Source organism: Amia ocellicauda, chromosome 7 (assembly GCF_036373705.1).
Source record: "Amia ocellicauda isolate fAmiCal2 chromosome 7, fAmiCal2.hap1, whole genome shotgun sequence".
In the NCBI taxonomy this organism is placed as follows: domain Eukaryota; kingdom Metazoa; phylum Chordata; class Actinopteri; order Amiiformes; family Amiidae; genus Amia; species Amia ocellicauda.
Genome location: NC_089856.1, coordinates 16144878 through 16167585, shown reverse-complemented (window position 1 = coordinate 16167585; position 22708 = coordinate 16144878). Strand labels below are relative to the sequence as shown.

The 22708-nt window shown below is 40.9% G+C and overlaps 1 protein-coding gene across 3 annotated transcripts in view; it reads left to right on the top strand.

Moving 5' to 3' along the window:
* Window positions 1-1908: 1908 nt before the first annotated feature.
* LOC136752980 (uncharacterized) overlaps window positions 1909-22708 on the top strand; it is a 71376-nt gene continuing 50576 nt past the window's right edge. The window contains exons 1-2 of one of the 3 annotated variants that reach the window (XM_066708734.1): window positions 1909-2459; window positions 17972-18073. In XM_066708734.1, coding sequence (XP_066564831.1) covers window positions 17993-18073 — 81 coding nt within the window. In that variant the 5' untranslated portion in view covers window positions 1909-2459; window positions 17972-17992. Of the gene's footprint in view, window positions 2509-17971; window positions 18074-22708 lie in introns of all 3 variants that reach the window. The other 2 variants (XM_066708733.1, XM_066708735.1) reach the window with 2 other exon arrangements.

Below are 22708 nucleotides of genomic sequence, written 5' to 3'. Positions count from 1 at the left end.
CGCAACATGGCACTGGCACCATGACACCAGCATGTTCAGTTTTCACTGCATTTGTAGGTATATGTGGTTTCTACAACACTTGTGAGTTTCGTGAGTTTTCATGCATGTATGAGCGTTTTATGGACATTTGAAAGTTTCACGTTTTCTGCATTGTAGATACAGAATGCAATTTCTAAGTTTGTCCTCATGATGGAGGTAGAAGTCTACATAATGAATGTCAGTATAAGATTGAAGCTGTCATTTTCATTGGTGCACAGCAGCCATGTTTTTTGTCCAAATCAACTTGGCTTTTTCAACTTTGACAGATATTTGTACTAGTGTTAATCACTGATATTTTAAGCACCGTAGGCTTAACTATGCTGTAGATATTCACTGCTGCATGTGACATGGCCTTAAGCATCGTGGCCACTGCATCGTGTCCCCGTTGGTGACAAAACTCACCACAATCAAGCATAACATTGTACTTAGTTTGGTGAGTTTTTGAATATGGCTCATGGGTTTTTTCTGGGGTCAAATTTCATGCATTTATATATAGGCGTATTTTGCATACATGCACAGTCATTTGCTTCTGGCTGCCATGTTTTTGCCTCTTGCACATTTGATAGATAGCAGTGTCTGTGTAAGATATGTAAAGCTTCAGGGCACTGGGCTTTATCGTTCCAGAGTAGTAGCCGTTTTCATATTCATGTTACATCCAACATTACGGCTTAACTGTGTACCCCTCAAACTTAATTTTCTAGTTGTATATTCAAGGTATAGACTTAAACATATATGCAGAGTTTCATGTGTGTTCTGTATTCCAATGTGCAGGAAATGTGTAATGTATTTAAAGCAGCGCATACGTTTTTATTCATTGGCTCACAGCATCCATGTTTTTTCCTGGTGCAACTTGCCTTTAACACCCTTGGTAGTACTCTATACTAATGTCATGCATACCAATTTGTGGCACAGTGGGTATAAGTGGAATGGAGTAGAAGGCACCAAAGCTTGAATCAGAAAACGCAGCATGGCGGACAAAGCGTGAGACCGAGCAACTTCTGATGAACAAGTGTAATGGTGGGGCATAAGGTATGCATGTGTATGGAAGCCTAATAATAATAATAATAAAAATCCTAACAGAAACAATAGGCTTCTACCACTTCGTGCATGGAAGCCTAATAATAATAATAATCCTAACAATTACAATTGGGTTCCAGCAATCTGTTGCTTGGCCCCCTAATGATAAAAACCCTTACAACAATAGGCTTCCAGGCATCCTGGACCTGGAAGCCTAATAATCCTAACAATATCAATAGGGTTCGAGCAACTTCATTGCTTGGCCCCCTAATAATAATAATAATAATAATAATAATAATAATAATAATAATAATAATAATAATAATCCTAACAATAACAATAGGGTTCCAGCAACTTCGTTGCTTGGCCCCCTAATAATAAAAATCCTTACATTAACAATAGGCTTCCAGGCATTCTGGACCTGGAAGCCTAATAATCATAATAATACAAATCCTAACAGAAACAATAGGCTTCCAGGACTTCGTGCATGGAAGCCTAAAAATCCTAACAGAAACAATAGGCTAATAATAATAATCAGTACTGCATTGCAAATCAGTGAACTGCACAGTGCAATATAATACATACCAGCACAGTGCAATATAATGACATGCAGAGATGCACAAAAACTAGTCTTTGCATTCACAGAACAATCACTCTGTCTTTGAGAACAGAGGATGCTGCGGCTTTGAGCCTCTTCTTAGAAAAGAGAGCGTGGGTGGGGAGAAATCGAGAACCGAGCCACTGCTGAGTACTCATGTCTGGTCTTGTGTGGAGTTTGATCCCATCTGATTGGGAGTGAGAAACTGCTTAGTGGATTATCTGTGTGTGTGTGTGTGTGAGAGAGAGTGTTAGAGTGTATGTGAGTGAGTCTATGTTTGTCTCTCTGTGGGGCTTTCTATGTGTCTGTATCTCTTTCTGTGGGTCTTTGTGTGTCTTCTATATCTCTCTGTGTCTTAGTGGATCTCTGCGTGTCTCAGTGTGTATGTGTCTCCTCTGTGTCTCAGTGGGTCTCTGTGTGTGTCTCTGTCTGTGTGTGTCTCTTCTGTGTCTCTCTGTGTCTCTGTGTGAGAATGAAGAGAGAGGGAAAATAGACCACCAGGGACCCCCTCTGTCTTAGGATAAATCCTGTATTATATTGTATGGTATGGCACTGTTCTGTAATGAAATATAGATGGACAGAACGTACAGTATATTGTACTGTTCTGAAACAGTGGGAAACAGGGAGAGAGAGAGAGGGGCGGAGGGTATTGCCCAATACCGGAAGTCCAGTTCTTGTTTTAAGTTTCGATTTGAGTTACCTCAAAGAGAAGAGAAGAGAAGTTCAACATTGAATGACATTCAGCGGCGAGGCGAGATCAGTGCAGTTTGGGACTAGCAGACAGAGAGACAGGCCAGACGAGAAGGTGAGAGGCACACAGACACTACAATCCGTCGCGTTTCGAGTTTACAGGGGTGAGTGATACAAGTGTCCAACCGTGGGAGCATTAGAGACGGGAGACTATGAATTGTAGAGTCTGCTACCCATTCAATACATTATTATTATTATTATTATTATTATTATTATTATTATTATTATTATTATTATTAATAATAATAATAATAATAATAGTAGTAGTAGTAGTAGTAGTAGTAATCTCAAGTCGATTATATACACAATATCGTTAAAGCGGGCGCGACGAATTCACAGGGGAGGTAGGGAAGCAGAGAGTTAAATAGATAATTAAGTAATTACTGCGAGCGAGATAAGGAATGTGTGTCGGAGCCGGCCACTGTTGTGTTATAGCCTACGCTGCTTACTTTATTTGGATTAAGTCGGGAGTTTTGAGGGATTCCCCCTCCTCCCCATTGCATTGTATAGTAGTGTAATGTTGTACACGATGTTGTATTGTATTTCATTGTTTTGCATTGTATTGTAATTTAGTGTTGTCCATTGGATCCAAGGCTACTTACAGTTTACATAATTAACATTACAAAGGGCAGTACTAGAATCAGTAAAACATTTCAATAATAACACATCCTAGTATAATGAGCATACAAGTGCAGACACTACAGTCCCAGGTATGCGCTACAAGAAGTTGCAGTACAAAAATAGAAGTGCCAATACAGTAAGCAGGAGCATAATGAAGAAGAGTTTAAAAAATAAATACAAAAAAGAACTGAGTGCTGAGCAGCATAGGGGATCAGGCTGCTGTCCTGTTCAGACTGTGTGTGTGTCTTCAGGACTCTGGAAGAAGGGGAGCGCAGAGGGAACAAAGTTAGTCTTCTGGTGCGGGAGGACCAGAGAGATCTGAAGGGAGTGTGAGGAGAGATGAGGGTCAGTAAGTAGCTGGGTGCAGTCTGGATAAGACAATGGTAGAGCTAATGGTAAGAGCTAAAGTCTTGAACTGGGTGCGAGCCAATATCAGAGGCCAGTGGAAGGAGTGGAGTAGTGTTTGGGAATTGACAATACCAAGACAAGCAGCTTGACGTGAACGTATTGTTTTGGCAATACTGCAGGTCAATAAAGCACCTAAAATTGGAAAATTGAGAGAAGGGGATGGAGGGGATGATGGTGCAAATAAAGCACCAACTCATAGGCCTGAAATACAGTCACACAGTCACACACTCAAATCTCCACTGGTCTTCTGTCTAGTCCAGAGGTGTCAAACATACGGCCCACAGGCCAAAACCGGCCCGCTAAAGGGTGCAGTCCGGACCATTGGATGACTTTGCAAAGTGTGAAAATTGCAGAGGAGTCATTTCATTTTTTTTTTATAAATAAAATGCACTGCTATTCCTGATTTGTCCACTGGGGGTCGCGCTGTCCTAATGTAGCAGGCCTATGCTCTGATGATATTATAGATCCCACATGCTAACGAACAGGCTACGTGACACAACACTGACACAATGTTGATGCAGGAGCCACAGATGGAAAATGTATTTGTCAAAAAGGACAAGAGTGGAGAAGAAATGTCTGGTTTTCCAAGAAAAATGGACCAGTTCCTATTTTTTCACAGAGGTAAATGGGAAGCCAGTGTGCTTGGTGTGTTCACAGCACCTTTCTGTGCTCAAGGAATATAATATTCGGTGCCACTATGAGACTCATCATGGCGAAAAATACGATAACTTTCAAGGACAACTGAGAAGAGAGAAAATAAATTAATTGTTGGCGGGTTTGAAGAAACAGCAGTCTGTTTTTAGTTGTAGCCGAGAGATCAGCGATGCAGCTATGAAAGCTAGCTACATTATTGCTAACGAAATAGCATCAGCATCAAAGTCATACTCTGAGGGTGAGTTTGTCAAGACATATCTGCTGAAGGCTGCAGAAATCATGTGCCCTGACAAGCGACATGCTTTTGCCAACATCAGCCTGACGAGAAACTCTGTGGCAGATAGGCTTTTGGATCTTGCTGGAGATTTGGAAAGCCAAATTAAGCACAAAGTTAAGACATTTGTTGCATTTTCAGTTACAATTGATAAGAGCACGGACATTACAGATGTTGCTCAACTGGCCACATTAATTTGTGGTGTTGGTGAGACTGTCACCAAGGAGTTTCTTGAGTTGGTGCCGATGACAGACACCACAACAGCGAATTACATTTTCAACTCTCTCGTTGGTGCCCTGGACAGGGCCGGGTTGGACTGGGCCCATGCTGTCAGCCTGGCTACAGATGTCGATGATCGGGAAAAAGGCAGGTGTTGTGACAAAATTCAGAGAGAAAGTACAGGCCGCAAATGGAGGGCATAATTTTTTGACTTTTCACAGTATTTTGCACCAGGAAGCATTGTGTTGCAAGTCGTTAAGAATGGATCACGTCATGGGAGTGGTTGTCCGAACTGTTAATTTCATTCATTGAATCATCGTCAGTTTGACAGCCTTCTTACTGACACAGACATTGCCCATGGACTGCCATACCACACCGAAGTAAGGTGGCTCAGCCGAGGAGCTGTGCTGATGCGTTTCTTTGAGTTACTAGAGGAAATTGGACAATTTATGGAGCAAAAGGGAAAGCCAGTAGCAGAATTACAGGATGCAGAATGGCTGCAGGACCTTGCATTTATGGTGGATATTACAGACCACTTGAATAATCTGAACAAAATGATGCAAGGCCACAACAAAGTTATCACACAGTATTATGACCGCATACGCGCTTTCCAGTTGAAGCTGACTTTGTGGTTGACACAGCTGTCAAATGGTGACCCAGCTCATTTTCCCCATCTAAGAAATGTGTGTGCCACTGGAATTGATGCTGACATGAATCGGTACAAAGACAAGATTACTGAATTGCTTTGGGAGTTCCAGCAACGGTTTCAGGTCTTTGGCAAACTTGAGACAGAATTCACAGTTTTTTGCTCACCATTCACAGTCAAGGCTTCTGATCTGCCCGTGGACATCCAGCTTGAGATAATTGACTTGCAATGTGATTCAGATTTGAAGGATAAACTTGCCTTGGTGGGCTTGGACACATTTTATCAGTATCTCTTACCAGGGTACCCCAAATTGACCCCAAATTGACAGTTTGGGACTACTTACCTTTGTGAGCAAGCTTTTTTTTTCTGTAATGAGCCCCAATAAAACAAAACTGCGTTCCAGGCTCATACACAAGCACTTAAATGACATTCTGAAATTGGCAACTACTCAGGATTTGACACCTAATATTGATGCACTTGTGTTGTGCGTGCGTGTGACGCAACTCAAGCCCCGCCCCCAGAGATGCGTGTCCGAGTCCGAGAGACGCAGAATAAACACAGAATAAACACGGGCACCGAAACAGCTGCACCGCAGCAGGACACAGTATTGTCTCTGTATTGTTTGAATGTCATATCGATCTATAGCCTTAAATGTACTGTTACATTTCACTAGCTCACATCTTTATATATATTATAAAAGTCTAGGCTAAGTAATGAGTTATAATGTAAACAGTTCAAACTACTCGGCCGATTAAAATAAAAGTGTGTAACTGGTAAACTTTCTTTTTTTTTACTTTTTAAGTATAATTGAAGTATGGAATTTATCAGCATGCATTTTACACGTGAAATGCATATTAAAACGAGACCAGCTGTTTACTATGCAATCCGAAATGCGATTATATTGAGCTGAGCAGTACAATCACAAATGTCGGCGTTGGAGAAAACGACTGGGACGATTCAGAAATTAAAGCGCTGTTTACAATGTGAATGGGAGATAAAGTTAAAACAGAAACCGCAGGAAGTGTCCAGCGCTTAGACTTGCAGAACCGAAAATAGACATTTGAAAAGGGAAATATATAAATTCGATTCCCCATTGAATCACCACATTTTTAATTATATTAGAAAGCTTCGGCAGCAAAGGGTTACGATTACTTTCAAATAAAATATAGAACCGATCAATAGCCTATATATTTACATCAATATTAATACGTTGTGATTATAAATACATCGCATACACCTGTAATCAGACTTAATGTCATCCGTCACTGGTTTGTTTGAGCAAATTTGTTTATTCCCGGCATGCATTTCATTTAGACTACCTTTTCGCCCGCACATGTGACGCACTTAGACGTCCTAATACTGCAAATGTGAACGGGGTGTCTAAAAAAAGCGGGACTAAATTTGAGGCGGCCCAGGGCCGTCCTAATAAGTCTGAACGGGGTCCAGCATACAGTTCTCTGAAAAAACAATGAAAAGTTATTTTGGTCATATTTAAAGATATTGAACTTTGTGCAAAATAAAACAATATATTGATTTGTAAATGTAAACTCCTGCACAGGAGTGGAAATGTAAGTAAGAGGTAAAATACTATATTGTTCAGTTCCTAAATACATGTGACTAAACGTTTTGTGCCTTTGTAGATCCACTGTGATCTGTAAATTGTAATGCACATGTAATGAGAGCAGACTGACTGAATGTGTTAAAACTGAGACATAATATTGTTGAAATTGTACTTATTTTTCTTAAGACATCTCAGGTTGTTCATCTTCTGATTTGTAAATGGATGGTTTATTAATTGTGAACGTTTTCAGAATGTACATGTACTTCTTTACACTAAAAGAAATGGAAACATTTGGAGGTGTTGTTATTTATAGGTTATTATGCAATGGTTTTACTGGTCCGGCCCACTTGAGATCAAATTGGGCTGTATGTAGCCCATGAACTAAAATGAGTTTGACACCCCTGGTTTAAACAATGTTTTCCATGCTTGTTCAATGAACCATAAACAATTAATGAACATGCACCTGTGGAACGGTCGTTAAGACACAAACAGCTTACAGACAGTTGGCAATTAAGGTCACAGTTATAAAAACTTAGGACACTAAAGAGACCTTTCTACTGACTCGTGAACGTGCCTTAGGCATGCTGCAAAGAGGCATGAGGACTGCAGATAAATTGCAATGTTCGTACTGTGAGATGCCTAAGTGCAACAGGGAGACAAGAAAGACAGCTGATTGTCCTCACAGTGGCAGACCATGTGTAACAACACCTGCACAGGATCGGTACATCTGAATATCACACCTGAGAGACTGGCACAGGGTGGCAACAACAACTGCCCGAGTTACACCAGGAACGCACAATCCCTCCATCAGTGCTCAGACTGTCAGCAATAGGCTGAGAGAGGCTGGACTGAGGGCTTGTAGGCCTGTTGTAAGGCAGGTCCTTAACAGACATCACCGGCAACAACGTTGCATATGGGCACAAACCCACCTTCGCTGGACGTGCTGTCCTGCAAGACAGGAATGTCAGTGTTCTGCCATGGCCAGCGAAGAGCTCAGATCTCAATCCCATTGAACACGTCTGGGACCTGTTGGATCGGAGGGTGAGGGCTAGGGCCATTCCCCCCAGAAATGTCCGGGAACTTGTGCCTTGTGGAAGAGTGGGGTAACATCTTGTAGCATAAGGTACACTTATACATTTCAATTAAAGAAGTTAATTTATAGTATCACCTTATCACGAATCCTGGAATCTTGTAGAACTCAATTTCTGTAATAATTGGACACAGACACCAATAAATTGTCAAATTTATTCAAAAACAAAGACTAAATGTAGCACTACACTAATTATACAAAAGGGAAAAACTAATTAAAGTCAACTCTGGTTCAACAAATCAAAGACAAATCACTTCCGTGACCAAATCAAAGACCATGGGATTGCATATGATATCACACAAATCGTTAAAAACAAAAAAGGTTATAAACACATTGACTAAAATACCGGTTAGTAAGACGAAGGTGAGTCTCTCATTAGTATTGTTAGTCAGACATTAAATAACTACGCAGGTTAGTATTTATGTCAGGTAACTTCTCGTTATATATATATCAGTCTCATTTACGTTTAGGTGCCGAGAAAGATCCTATCATTACTTGTTACCACAATTTCCCTTAACTGATTATTATTCAATGATTAAGGATAGGCAGGGCCACCAATAATCTAACGTCTATTAACTTGTGTCAATTTCAGACTAAACAGTTAAACAGGAATGAGAAGATATTTCTCGGCGTTGACAGATTTTATTTCTAAAATTATCAACAAAACAGTTTAATGCAACACACATTTATATTTAAGAAAACTAAATGATATTACACATTCTAGAGTTATGAATCACAGATTAACATTTCTAATTGATTTCTCAAATGTCATGAATCATGAACTCCAAACTGTTAAACTTATCTGAACTTTGTCGCAGAGAGGCCTCTCTGGCTTCGGGCTCAGATAACAGCACACGGCACGAGGTCTGTGTTGTTGGGAATAAAGGCAGTCCGGTTCGGCTTTGTCCAAGAACTTCCACTCAGTCGATGCACTTGGAAGTTGGGGTTTCGTGAAAGTAGAGTCTTTTCCAAACAGATTTTCCACTGGTTTGAAGGCTCCAAGGTTGTGCACAAAATCTTCTTTGTAAGCAGGGTTCCACCGTAGTTACTTGAAGACAAAGTCTTTGAGGAAAGCAGGGCCCTGTTTGTTCCAAGGGTCAAGTTTCTTAAGACTCAAATAGCTATTTAAATGACTGAACACTTTCGTATACAGTCGACTTAGTCAATTGTCCAGCTGTAAAACTCCACTGATCAGGTGGGCACAGGCGGGCAGCGCAGTCTGTAAATTTCTTTATTTAATAAAGTCCTTTAAAAGAATTCTTCGTACGGCTCAATCTCCTTCTCCCAGTTTAACTCTTCTGTTGCCGGCAAAGACTTGGTTGGTTTCTGGTTCCAGTTCTGGCAACAGAGCTACAGGTTGAGCTGTGGCAGCAAGTTTCTGGTTCAGGTGAGAGAGAGAGAGAGAAAGAGACTGTGCACTGTTCTTTAAAGTCTGTCAGATCAATAGATGATTGGTTCCTGAGTTCTTGAGATTGGATTTTGGTTTCAGCCCCCAGTGTCCTATTGGAGGGGGGCTTGATTTATGACTGATGTCAATCCATGCCATCTTTTGGAAATGCCGGTTGGCCCGGGTTCGTAGCTCTATGTCGGGATTTCGGCTCTCGTCCACTTCAAAGAGTTTTTATTACCCACAGGCCCCTTTCTCCAGACATCTCAAAGCAGGATTCCAAACCATTTGGCCTACTCTTGGCGCCATCCTCCCCAAAACTGTCACCCCGATGCAAACCAGCTCCAAGCTGATGAGCTAAGGAAATCTGATAACTTTGGGGGGGAGAGGTCTTCTTTAGATCAGTGCTTCAGCTCAGAGCCAAAATGCTCTTATCAAAATACACCCAACATAACGCTACAATCTCACAGCAAGAACTGGCAAATCTGGAGCAGTCCATGAGGAGGAGATGGACTGCAGTACTTAATGCAGCTGGTGGCCACACCAGATACCGACTGTTACTTTTGGTTTTGACCCCTCCTTTGTTCAGGGACACATTATTCCATTTCTGTTAGTCACATGTCTGTGAAACTTGTTCAGTTTATGTTTTATGATGGGGTCACACTACACGATATCTACAATCCAACCCGATTTTGTGAACAGTGGGCAGCTCACACTTAACGACTATTTTGCACTGAATTTATGTATTTTGCGTCGTGAAGGAGCGCACACTACCCGATCGCTTAAGTACAGGGGAACACACACTAAATGACTGATCTGAAATCTTCTTCGTGGCGATCTGCATCACAGCCTCCAAATCTCGTAGAATCACACATGATCCACAAAGCGAAGGTCAATAAACATGGATGTGGACATTTACAGGTCACGTTTGTGTAGCGCAGATCTGCGTTGCTCCACTAATGGGATCAGTGGATTAAACATGTTTAATAAAATCGTAGTGGCTCCGTCTATCTTACGATCAGATCAGATGGCAAACGATCGCAGCCCGTCTCACGCCCCGACCAGGCTGCTTGTCTTGACGATCAGTGCCGATCTGTCGTGAGGGCCAAATCGGGCTCAAATCTGGCTTAAAATCATGTAGTGTGACCAATGTTAGTTGCTGAATCTTTTTATGTTCATAAAAATATTTACACATGTTAAGTTTGCTGAAAATAAAAGCAGTTGAAAGTGAGAGGACATTTTTTTTTGGCTGAGTTGATGTCGCTCATCAAAGATAGGTGCATGTTCCTGTTTGGATGCAAAAGGACGCACAGTGGCATGCCAAAATTATGATTTGCCGCTTGCAAAAGAGCATACTGCCCATTTCAGTGCTGCTGAACAGTAGCTAATTGTGGAAGGTTATGAGGAGGCAAAGGGCATTATATTGAAGTTAATACTGCTGCATCTGCAAAAGCCATGGAAGAAGCCTGGCAAATATATTGTTTTTCAATTACATCAATGTCAGTGACCCCAAAACATAAGAAAAATAAGAATATTTACATACCAGAGGAGGCCATTCGACCCATTGTGCTCATTTGGTGTCCATTAATAACTAAGTGATCCAAGGATCACATCCAGTCTATTTTTGAATGTTCCCAAATTGTCGGCATCAACCACATTGCTGCGGAGTTTGTTCAAGATTGTAACAACTCTCTGTGTGAAGAAGTGTCTCCTGTTTTCTTTCTTGAATGCCTTTAAGCCCGGTATCCATTTGTGTCCCTGGGGCCGTATATCCCTGCTGATCTGGAAAAGCTCCTCTGGTTTGATGTGTTTGATGCTTTTCATGATTTTGAAGACTTGAATCAAGTTCCCACGTAGTCTCCTCTGTTCCAGGGTGAAAAGGTTAGTTTCCTCAGTCTCTCCGAGTAGGACATTCCCTTCAAACCTGGAATAAGTCTGGTTGCTCTCCTCTGAACTGCCTCTAGAGCAGCGATATCCTTCTTGAAGTGTGGAGCCCAGAACTGTATACAGTATTCGAGATGAGGTCTAACTAATGCATTGTACAGTCTTAACATTTACTTCCCTTGTCCTAAATTCTACACTTTTGACAATATACCCTAACATTCTGTTTGCCTTTTTTATTGCTTCCCCACATTGTGTGGATGGGGAGAGTGAGGAATCCATACAGACTCCTAGGTCTTTCTCATGCGTTACTTCATCTAGTTCTATTCCTCCCATAGTGTAATTATAGTGGACATTTTTGTTACCTGCATGTAATACCTTGCACTTGTCCACATTGAATTTCATCTGCCAGGTGTCGGCAGACAACTGATTATTATATAAGTCCCTTTGGATAAACTGTGCTGCCACCTATTTTAGTATCATGTGCATATTTGACAAGTTTGCAAACTATCCCAGAGTCAAGATCATTAATATAGATTAGAAAAAGCAAAGGCCCTAGTACTGATCCCTGTGAAACTCCACTAACAACCTCAATCCAGTTAGAAGCAACTCCTCTAATCAACACCCTCTGTTTCCTATACATCAACCAGTAATAATCCATCTACTTACATTACCCTGAATGCCTACAGCTTCCAATTTGAGGATCAGTCTTTGGTGTGGAACCTTATCAAAAGCCTTCTGATAATCTAAGTACATCATATCATATGCTTTCACATGATCTACAGCTGCAGTTGCATGTTCAAAAAATTCTAATAAATTAGTAAGACATGATCTGCCTTGTCTAAACCCATGTTGACTATCTCAAAGAATATGGTTTTCATTAAGATGCTGCTCTATTTTCTGTCTAATAATTTTTTCCAACATTTTACAGGTGATGCAGGTGAGACTGATTGGTCTGTAATTTCCTGGCTCAGTTTTGTCGCTTTTCTTGTGGATTGGTATGACATTTGCTGTCTTCCAGTCAGATGGCACATCCCCTGTTCTAAGTGTCATTTGGAATATTTGACTTAGCGGCCTATAAATCATTTCCCTAATTTCTTTAAGTACTGTTGGAAATATACCATCTTTGCCACTTCTTGTTCATTTTCCAAGATACTTCAATTTTTGCCCTTTATCTGTTTCACTTCCTCCCTTATTGTCCTCTTGCTGTAATATTGAAAAAAGCTTTTTGCATTAAGTTTTAGTTCCAAGAGCTATGTTTCTTTCTATTTCCCTCTTTGCTTTCCTGATCCCTTTCTTAAAATCTCTTTGCAGCTCAACATATTCTATGTATTTTGATTAGTCTCCATCCCTTTTGTATGCGCTATACAACATTTTTTTTTGCATACCTTTATTAAACCATTTTGGCCAATGTTTTTTGGTCCTCAATTTGCTAAGTTTTGGTACAAATTTCCCCTGAGCCTCAAGTAGTATATTCTTAAAATATAACCATCCATTTTCAACTGAATTTGTATCCAGTGTGCTCCAGTCTAACTCTTCTAAGTGCCACCTCATACCTTCAAGGTTTGCTTTTCTGAAATTGTAGACCATTGTTTTAGACTTGGGCCTTGTTTTTTGAAAGAATGCCTCAAAGCTAACCTTGTTGTGATCACAATTTGCCATTGGTTCTCTAACTAGTGTCCCTCTGACTCTATCTTGGTCATTTGAAAAGATCAAGTCAATACATGCGCTCTCTCTGGTTGGTTCCCTGACAAATTGAGTTAGAAAGCAGTCATTTACCATCTCAATCATTTCTATTTCTGCTTCTGTAGTCCCAACTGGGCTTTCCCAGTCTATGTTTGGGAAATTGAAATCCCCCATTATAACAGGCACATCCTTGCTACATGCAGTCCTGATTACACTGTACAATGCTACATCGTGCTGAATATCTGAGTTGGGTGGTCTGTAACACACTCCTACCTCTAATCTTCCAGATCTCTTGTCCAAAAGTTTAACTAAGTTTTACTAGGATCTAATTTAAGTTCTTCTGCCTCAATGTCATTTCTGACATATAATGCTACCCCACCACCTCTTTGATTTTGCCTGTCTCTCCTAAACTGTGTGTATCCTTTCAACTTGTATTCATCCCCATGTTTCCGTCACTCCTACAACATCATAGTCACATGCCAGCACCGTGGCTTCTAGGTCTAACATCTTGTTCCTTATACTCCTGGTATTGAGGTACAAACATTTCAGGACTTTCCTACTAACAGTTTCCCTTTGTTTTCCTGCCTTAGTGGAACATGTCCCATTGTCAGAGCTCCCTCCCCCTCTGGTCATAGTTTAAAAGCATCTCAATTACTCTGCAGATATGCTCTCCCAATGCATTAGCCCCTCTTTTGTTTAGCTGTAGACCGTCCGGTTTGTACAGGTCCCATCTATCCCAGAAGAAAGACCAATGCCCCATAAATCTAAAACCCTTTTACCTACACCAAGATTTCAACCATGTGTTAAACTTTGTAAACTCTGCCTGTCGCCCTGGCCATGCACATGGTACCGGAAGTATTTTACAGAAAACTACAGTGGAGATTCTGCTCTTTAATTTCTTTCCTAACTCTTTACATTTGTCTTGCAGAACTTCTGCCCTACCTTTTCCTGTGTCATTGGTTCCAATGTGGACCATGACCAGTGGATCCCCCCTGGCTTTGGCCAGTAGCCCGTCTACTAGTTTAGGGAGATCTGCAACCTGAGCACCAGGCAGGCAAGATACCATGCTGGTCTCTTTATCACCAGGACATACTGTGTGATCTACGCCTCTAAAAATTGAGTCTTCTACTATAACTACTTCCCTATTCTGGGGGGTAGTCGGTACCATGGCACTGCCCTCCCATCACCCTCAGAGCCATCACTGTCCAACTCGGTGTCCAGCAGTTGGAAACTGTTGGGCATTTCTAGCTCTTGGGATGTCTCTAAGGGTTGTGCGTGCCCTTTTTTGGCCCTGATTTTGGCGTGCACACCATCTCTGTCATGGGCTGATTGACTAATTCTTCCATATCACTAATACAGCACAGATCAACAAGCTGGGCCTCAAGATCACATACCTTGATCTCTAGCACTTCAACATGCCATCAGTGTTCACAAATTAAATCTTCTTGGATCAGTTCATCCAGGAAGGCAATCATTCTGCAAACCTGACACTGTAGTGGCCACATGCCGAACCTTTTCACCCTAGAACAGAGGAGACTACATGGGGACTTGATCCAAGTCTTCAAAATCATGAGCTTGTCTAGATCTGCAGGGACACACGCACCCGGGGACACAGATGGAAATTGGGCTTCAAGGCATTCAAAACTGGAAACAGGAGACACTTCTTCACACAGAGAGTAGTCACAATCTGGAACAAACTCCCCAGCAATGTGGTAGAAGCTGAAAATTTGGGAACAGTAACTTACAAATTGTATGAAACTGTTAAGGTCAGAGACATGAACCAAATTAGGGAGAGTGTAGGCTAATCTCTTTCAAACGCCCTCAAAAACAGCCTTTGTTGACAAATGCATGCATTAGAACAATCAATAACTCACTCTGCTGGGTCCTTCAGAAAATAGAGAATCTGCCTTTGAAAGGTTATAACGTGTGTCGCTCAGTGTGGAGTATCAGGTCCGGCAGCAGGTCTGAGTCCATCTTTGATCAGGAAAGGAAAGAGCGATGAAAGCGCTAATGGACGAGAGAGGGAGTGGATTTGAGCCACGTATCTGTAGCTCACTACAGTGCTACTCATTATGCTACAGTGTGATTGGTCACAAATATCTAGCAAACCTGAAACATGTTAATTCCATGTATATGTATGTAATTACTCTCTCCAATTATAATAACAGTAACGAGTCATCTGTGGGAAATGTAGTGGAGTAAAAAGTACATTATGTTGTTCATAAATGTAGTGGAGTAAAAGTAAAAGTCGCCACGAATAAAAAATACTTAAGTAAAGTACAAATACTCGAAAAACATACTTAAGTACAGGAATTAAATATTTGTTTTCGTTACTTTACAACCCAGGTCATCGCTCACCTCCAGGGGTTGGGCCTCAGGGACAAAAGTGGAGAAGAGCCATTTGGAGCCAAGTCAATGGCCACAGTGTCAATTCAGTCAGGTTACTCCCAGTTCAGACTACGTCTCTGTCTCTCTGTTCGTCTGTCTCTGTTCCTGTGTCTTTGTTCCTCTCTTCCCTGTGTCTCAGGGTCATGGGTGGATTTGGGTCCTTTATGTCATCATAATACCACATAAATATTTGCTTGTCCCTATTAATAATTCACTATTGTTTCAAAAGAATTTGCAACACTCTAAATTTAAATTAATTAGTTACAATTATACTTAATCTTTAACACTTACGATTATTCAAAACACACATCTGACCTAATTGCTGCTCTGAGGGGGTTCATTTGACACAATTTGAGACTAGCTTGTCAATGTCCGGTGTAATGTCTTGTGCTGAAGCAATCTTCAGTATGTAGTGTAGATGCCAGTCGTGATGTTTGCGGGCATTTGTTGAGCTTCATCACTAAAAACAGCTGTTCACACAGGTATGTGCTTCCAAACATTGAGAGGACTTGTGCAGCGTGCAGGCTAGTCTGTGGTAACGTGAATGGTAATAAGGGGTAAAACTGCAGCACCAATGGAATTGACCTTCGCCTTAAGTGTGTTTTTGCATTGCAATTCAATCAATTCCATATGGAAGTCCTCTGGAGCATTGTTCACATCAACACCAAACGGGCTGGAGAAAAGCTGGAAACTGAATTGCTGTTTGTTAAAATCCGAGAAGCGGCACTCAAATTCTTTACACAACAAGTTCAGTTTTGCAGTGAATCCAGCGCTTGGAATAGTGACATTTGTGAGAGAGTTAGAAATGGCTTGGTAAGTCGAGAAATGGAAAAGGTTTCCTTGCTGCATTTGCTTCTCCCATGAACGTAATTTAAGCTGAAATGCTTTCGCATTGTCATACATCTGTTATGACCTGTTTACTGCCCTGTAGCTTCACATTTAAGATGTTAAGATGCTCAGTAACATCTCATAGAAATGCAAGATTGCACAGTCAGCTTTTGTCTGAGAGCTCTGATATTTGTCTCCCTTTGTTTTGCAGAAAAAGTCTGATTTCGCCCCGTAGCTCAAAAACTGTGTTGAGTACTACGCCCTGACTCAACCAGCGCTCTTCTGTGTGATAAGACAAATCACCACATTCAAGGTTAAGCTCCTCAAGGGATGCCTGGAATTGGCAGTGATTTAAACCTCTAGCCCTGATCAAATGTACAGTTTTTATTGCCGTGTGCATTATATGATCCATATTCAGCACCTTCCCACACAACGCTTCCTGGTGTAGAATGCAATGATAAATTGTCCCGGGACACTGACAATTTTCCTCCCGTAGCTTTTTTTGCATCCCAGCAAGCAGACCTTTTTTTTTAACCACACAGCGCAGGTGCTACGTCTGTGGTCAGACCCACTCATTTCTCCCACGGCAACTTAATTCAGTTCACGCATCTCTCAACTTGCTGAAATATGTCATTTGCTGTGCTGGTGCCGTGCATTGCTGCAACATCCAAAAACTCTTCAGTAACATTTACATCTGAATTTACCCCCCGGATATAAACAGATAACTGGGCTTGTGTCCGTTATGTCAGTGCTCTCATCAACAGCAAATGAGTATGCAATGAAATTACTTTATTTTTCGGCTAGCTGGTCTTTGAGATTATCAGCTAAATCATCTCTCTCGGCAACGGTATTTCATTGACATTTGAAAACAAATGCTGGACACACTACATCGTTGACTTTAAGCATACAGTTCTTTAAAAATCACCCTCAGAGAAACGCCTTGATGTTTTGGCAATTTCTTGAGATACGATGTAACTCCCTTTAACGGCAGCATCATCACTCCCTTTTGAACATGGTTTGCTGTAGTTCAAGATTTTTTTTTTAAATTCAGCCACTTTGTGCAGCCTTTGCTCTCTCTCCAAACACCCATACTTCTTTGTCTTAGGTCTCATAGTGCTGCCATATATTGAATTCTTTCTTCAGGGCTAAACTCTCCTTACAAACGAGGCATACAGGTTTTAACTCTGCTCCATAAACAGATATTCCCACTCCTAGCTTTCCTGAAACACTCTACCTTCCTTGTCGATTTTTCTTTTCTTGGACATTTTGAGTTGAGTTAATTGCAGATTACTGAAAGAACAGGAACATGGAAAGTAACTATGATTGGCTGTTAAAATCCTACCTTGCGCGAATGACATTCGCAATGGCTGAAGGGAATTGTAGTTTTCACATGCAATTTCCTCCTTCACAAACTGTCATGAGCCTAATTCCTTAATGATACACCACCTTTACAGGGGCTGGATTAAAACCATTGGGGGGCCATATTCGGCCAGCGGGCCTTGAGTTTGACACCCCTGGTGTAGATAGACAGCCAGTGCTGTCCAGTCAGTCAGCGTTATTGTACTGTAGTGTCCAGTAATTCAGTCAGTGTCAAGGTACTGTAGTGCCCAGTCAGTCAGTCAGTGTTAATATACTATAGTGTCCAGTCAGTCAGTGTTAATGTACTGTAGTGTCCAGTCAGTCAGTGCTAATGTAGTGTCCAGTCAGTCAGTCATTTTTAATTTACTGTAGTGCCCAGTCAGTTAGTGTTAATATACTGTAGTGTCCAGTCAGTCAGTCAGTGTTAATTATAGACTGTAGCTGTAATACAGCAGCCTGATCTCCTGGGCTGCTCATCACTCTTGCTCTAATTGAACTCTGTTTCAATCACAAATCAGGTGTGTTTGTCCAGTGAGTATAATAACCCTCTCTCTCCCTCTCTCAGCTCTCCCTCTAAAATGTGGAGATGAAGCTTGGCCATGGTTTTCAAGGCAACACGAGCCAATGGGCTTCGGCTGATGGGTGGAACTTCAGCACCACAACAATTGTGAGTCTCTCATTGGTCAAGCTTTATTCCTTGTCTCATGCTACTCCTTTGCTCAGGCTAGTCCCCTGCCCCCCTGCTATTTTAATTGGCTGCTGTCTCTGGACTTCTGATTTGATTGGTGGTTGTAAAAATAGGTAAGGATAGTTGGGGCATTTGGATTGGAGTCTGGATTTCCATTGGTTGCTGTTTTGCTTTCCTAGTTTTATAATTGGCTGCAGCCTCAGTTATTTTTTACATCTGTAATACTTTTACTATACCCTTGTGTGATTGGTGGGTTTCTGGTCATTGGTCACTGATTGACTGACTGACTGATTGCACATCGTGTGACTGACTGACTGACTGATTTACTGACTGACTAGTAATTATAGCAGGCAGCTTTTCAAAGGGTTTGAATGTGAGTTGAACATATGTCTAAGGCCTCTTTCTAGGGGAGAGGGGCTGTGAACATGTGCCCATTCTGAAGGGGCATTCACAGGGGCACTAAAGGTGTGCACATTAGTGAGGGTCATTCCTAGGGACACTAAAGGCGTGTACAATTGAAAGGGCGTTCCTGGGAGCACTATAGGTGGACCTGGATTTACTGACATCATAAGGAGTCATCAGCCTGTAGAAGTGGTGGGGGGGACTGGGTGCAGTCTGAATGTAACATGACGTGATTCCTTTTTCCAATCATTCTGTGTTAGGAATGTCCAAATCTCCTAGGTCTCATCATTCCAAATTTAAAATGCTGAAAGTCATTCTAATCGGCTGTAATTAGAGTGCTTAGGACAAAAGCCCTACTGTAATAGTATTGTTATTCACACAGTCCTACTTACAATCATAAAAAATGTATAGAGCCCTTGATGTAAGATTAAATTAATCCAGATATCTTGAATATATATGAAATTAAAAGAAATGGAATACAGAAAATTTCAACTACTCAAATAATCAATATAATCTCAGTAATCTTCTCCTACTCAATAAAAAGATTTTCTTGCATTACAGAAAAAATTAAGAATGGGTAAGGATCAAGTAAATACAATTATCAAGTTTTAGGCCCGTCTGTGTGTTTAGGAGCTGTTTTTTCACAGCTGTTTCGATTTTCAGAGTTTTCAAGTGCTAGAGTGGTTTTGCTCTTTCAGTGCCATAGGTTTTACAGATCCTAATGAGTTTCACTCCTTACCCCTTTGTACAGCTTTACTAGTTAGCAATTATTACTTAAAGAATATGATAATTAAAAGTGACTGCCTTAACTTAGGAAAATCCTGAATATATATGAAATTAAAAGAAATGGAATACAGAACAAAACTCTCAGTAAATTCTGCTACTACTCGGTACACATATGTCCCTGCATTGCAGAAGATACAAAAAGTATTATTTCAATAAAAGCTACATGTAAAGATTGAGTAGCCTAAATACAATTAATATTTTTTAAACCTGTGTGTGTATATATGTGTGTGTCATGTTACATGAATTAAATTGAATTATACTAAGTTAACAAATCCTACAATACATAAAATAAACATAGATATATATGTAGAAACTGGTAAATAAACCCCATCAAACAAAATCATCTGCATTTGTAATAATGATAGGGAGAGAGGGGGGATGGAGTGGGTGAGATGGAGGGAGAGAGGGTGAGAGGGGTGAGTGTCAATTGCTTTTATTGGGAAGAAGTATGAACTTTTATGTACAGAACAGGTCAAGTTATCCGGAAAGTTATCTGGCTCAGTTAGCCAGTTATGAGGAACAGGTCCCAAAGCTGTGTTGCTCAACACACAAACTTGTTTACTTAGCAGTCCTGTGTGTCAGAAACAGACGGTAGTAGCGGTGTCAGTCAGTCACCACAGTGTAGTAGGAGTCAATGGTATGTATTATAGGGTAAGTTGCCCTGGACAAGGGCGTCTGATAAGAAATAAATAATAATAAGAGGAGCATGTCGTACAAGGGGAAACAAGTGTCACAGCCTCATGTTTGGCCCACATAGTATACAGTGGCTTTCAAAAGTATTCACCCCCCTTGTTTTTTTCCATATATCATTGTATTACAACAGTAAATCAGAATGGATTTAATCAGGAGTTTTTGCCACTGATCAACACAGTCCATAATATCAAAGTGAAAAATAGAATCTGCAAATTGTTCTATATTAATTACAAATACAAAACAGAAATTAATTGAAATTGACAAACACACTGTATGAGAAACACAAGACTGACTGAGTGTTGTTATTATTTCTTAGCCATTCTCCAGAGATTTGTCAATCTGTGTGTGTGTGTGTGTGTGTGTGTGTGTGTGTGAGAGAGAGAGAGAGAGAGAGAGAGAGAGAGAGAGAGAGAGAGAGAGAGAGAGAGAGAATGTGTGTCTCTGTGTGTGTGGAGTATGTTAGTGTTTGTCAGTCTGTGTGTGTCAGTCAATGTGTGTGTGTCTGTGTGCGTTTGGTTTGTGAATAGATACTATCAGAGATTCACCTCTCCAGAACACTGAGTAGAGAATAGGCATTGCACTGCTTTATAGAGAAGCATTATTTTACACACAGAGTTACCTTATATCACCACTCCACACCACTATATCGCATATATATTTTTAAAATTTTATAATTTGTTTTTCTTTGAAGATAAATATCAGTAGAAACTATGCAAGTTTGCGATACATTTAATGGGGATAGAAACAGAGTCTCCGACAGAATTCCTGTACCGTGGGAACAGAGCAGGAAAGGAACCAGGTCCTCTGATTGCAGCTGAGCGGAGTAAAAGCAGAACAGATAAGGAAATGGGCAGGCTGACTTTGAGCGCTTACCTTCACCACACAGACATAATCAAACCCCAATGTTTTAATAAATGTGTTGTTCATTTTATAAATTCAGATAGCTTCCTTTATTTTCAGTATTTGTATATGTCAGGGATGAACCGTAAATGCTGAATCGGCACTATAATCCACAGCTTTCGAGTGGCGCAGTGCACGAGTCACTGTGGTTATTTGCCAAGAAAGCACTTCCACGGTTTCTCACACTTGAAGCATTTCTTCACAATCGGGTCCTGTGTTGTAATGACACATGTTGCAGGTCAGGCAAGTGATTGTTACAAGTGGGTGTAAACCCCAGTGGACAGTTAATTTGTCTCATGTTCACTGTGCCGTTCTGCCTGCCCACCCAATGTATGTTACAATGAGCCAGGACAGAATATTTCATTTAATGTATGGGGCTTTCCAATGATGTATAGCACAAATAAGCCTATACCAGACTTCCCTGAGCGAAACACGATTGGCTGCAGCCTGTATCCCCGCCCCTTCACTCACACACTGACCATGATGTAGACACCAGATGCTGATTCAATTTAGTATAAAATAATGGAAAAATAACACCATAAAAATCACAAAGATGGGACGGAAAAGTTAATGGAGAAAAAATAAGCAAAGTCCCTTGAGTCAGATGCAGCAACATGTATTAAACTAACTGACTTATTCCATAGTAGTGCTGCTATGCTGACAACGACCTCCGTGAAGTTGGCATCCCATGTGTTCAGAATATTAATAATAATTTACATTAATTTGTGCAGCATTCCAGTTGGTTTGTGCTGCAAAAATCATCGTTTGTGCCAGATATTAAATATACTGTATGAGCTGTGACATCACTCAGGACCCCATCAATGTCCAAATCACAGCAACATACCCTTCTAACATACAACATTGCTACAAAATGTTGTAAATGTTTTAAAACATTGTGGCAATGTTGTGTGTTAGCTGGGTTGTCTCTTTTGTTTGCACTGCATTTGTGCTGGTTTGTGCCGGCATGATTCTTGAGATATTAAAATATTATGAGTTATTATGTGGGCTATCCCTCTGCGAACCAATTCAAATTGAAATTGGTATTTTTTTGCACCAGACACCAGTTATCCAGGGCAACTACTTACTAGATGGTCAATCCTCATCACGCATTTTAAGTGATTTCATAAATATTGCTTTAAAAATTGCCTTCTTTATTTTATAAAAAGTTGAGCCATGTATCCAAATAAAGCAGTGGTCAGCATAGCACATATACATGTGATAGTGAAAGAAGCTGATTTAGATATTCCAGAATTAGTTTGTCACCAGTAGGTTCTCTTACTCTATCAATTAAACCAGGTGGTCAAACACGGTCCTGGAGAGCCCCTATACAGCAGGTTATCTTTCAAGTCGGAAGCACTGCCCAAGGGGGAGGGGTTTCTGCGCACTTCCGTAGGAATCCGATCAAAACGTCAGTCTATCAAAGCTGCCATTGGACCCTGTGCGTGTCACTCAGAACCGGTCTCTTCCACTTCCTGTTCTATAAAACGTGACGTCAGCGCAGGTTTTTTGCCATTGGGCTGGACTCAAGAATGTAAGCTCTTTGTGTGTCAGTTTCATTCACAAGAAGAGCCTTTTAAAAATAATAGTCATGTTTACATAGTGCTATATATATTCTGACTGATTGCTGTGTTGGTTTTTTGTCCATAGGACCTTTTCCTCCACAGCAGGAGCACTAGCAGTGGCAGTAAAATCCGAGGCCCGGATGCCCGGCTGGAGCCTCAGTTAGTCGTAAAAGAGATCTCGCCCGCGTGAGGTGCTCCTCTGCCGGCTTGCGCCTGCACTACAGCCCGCAGCTGCGGCTATAGGAGATCTCGCTCTCTCAGTTTGCTGAGA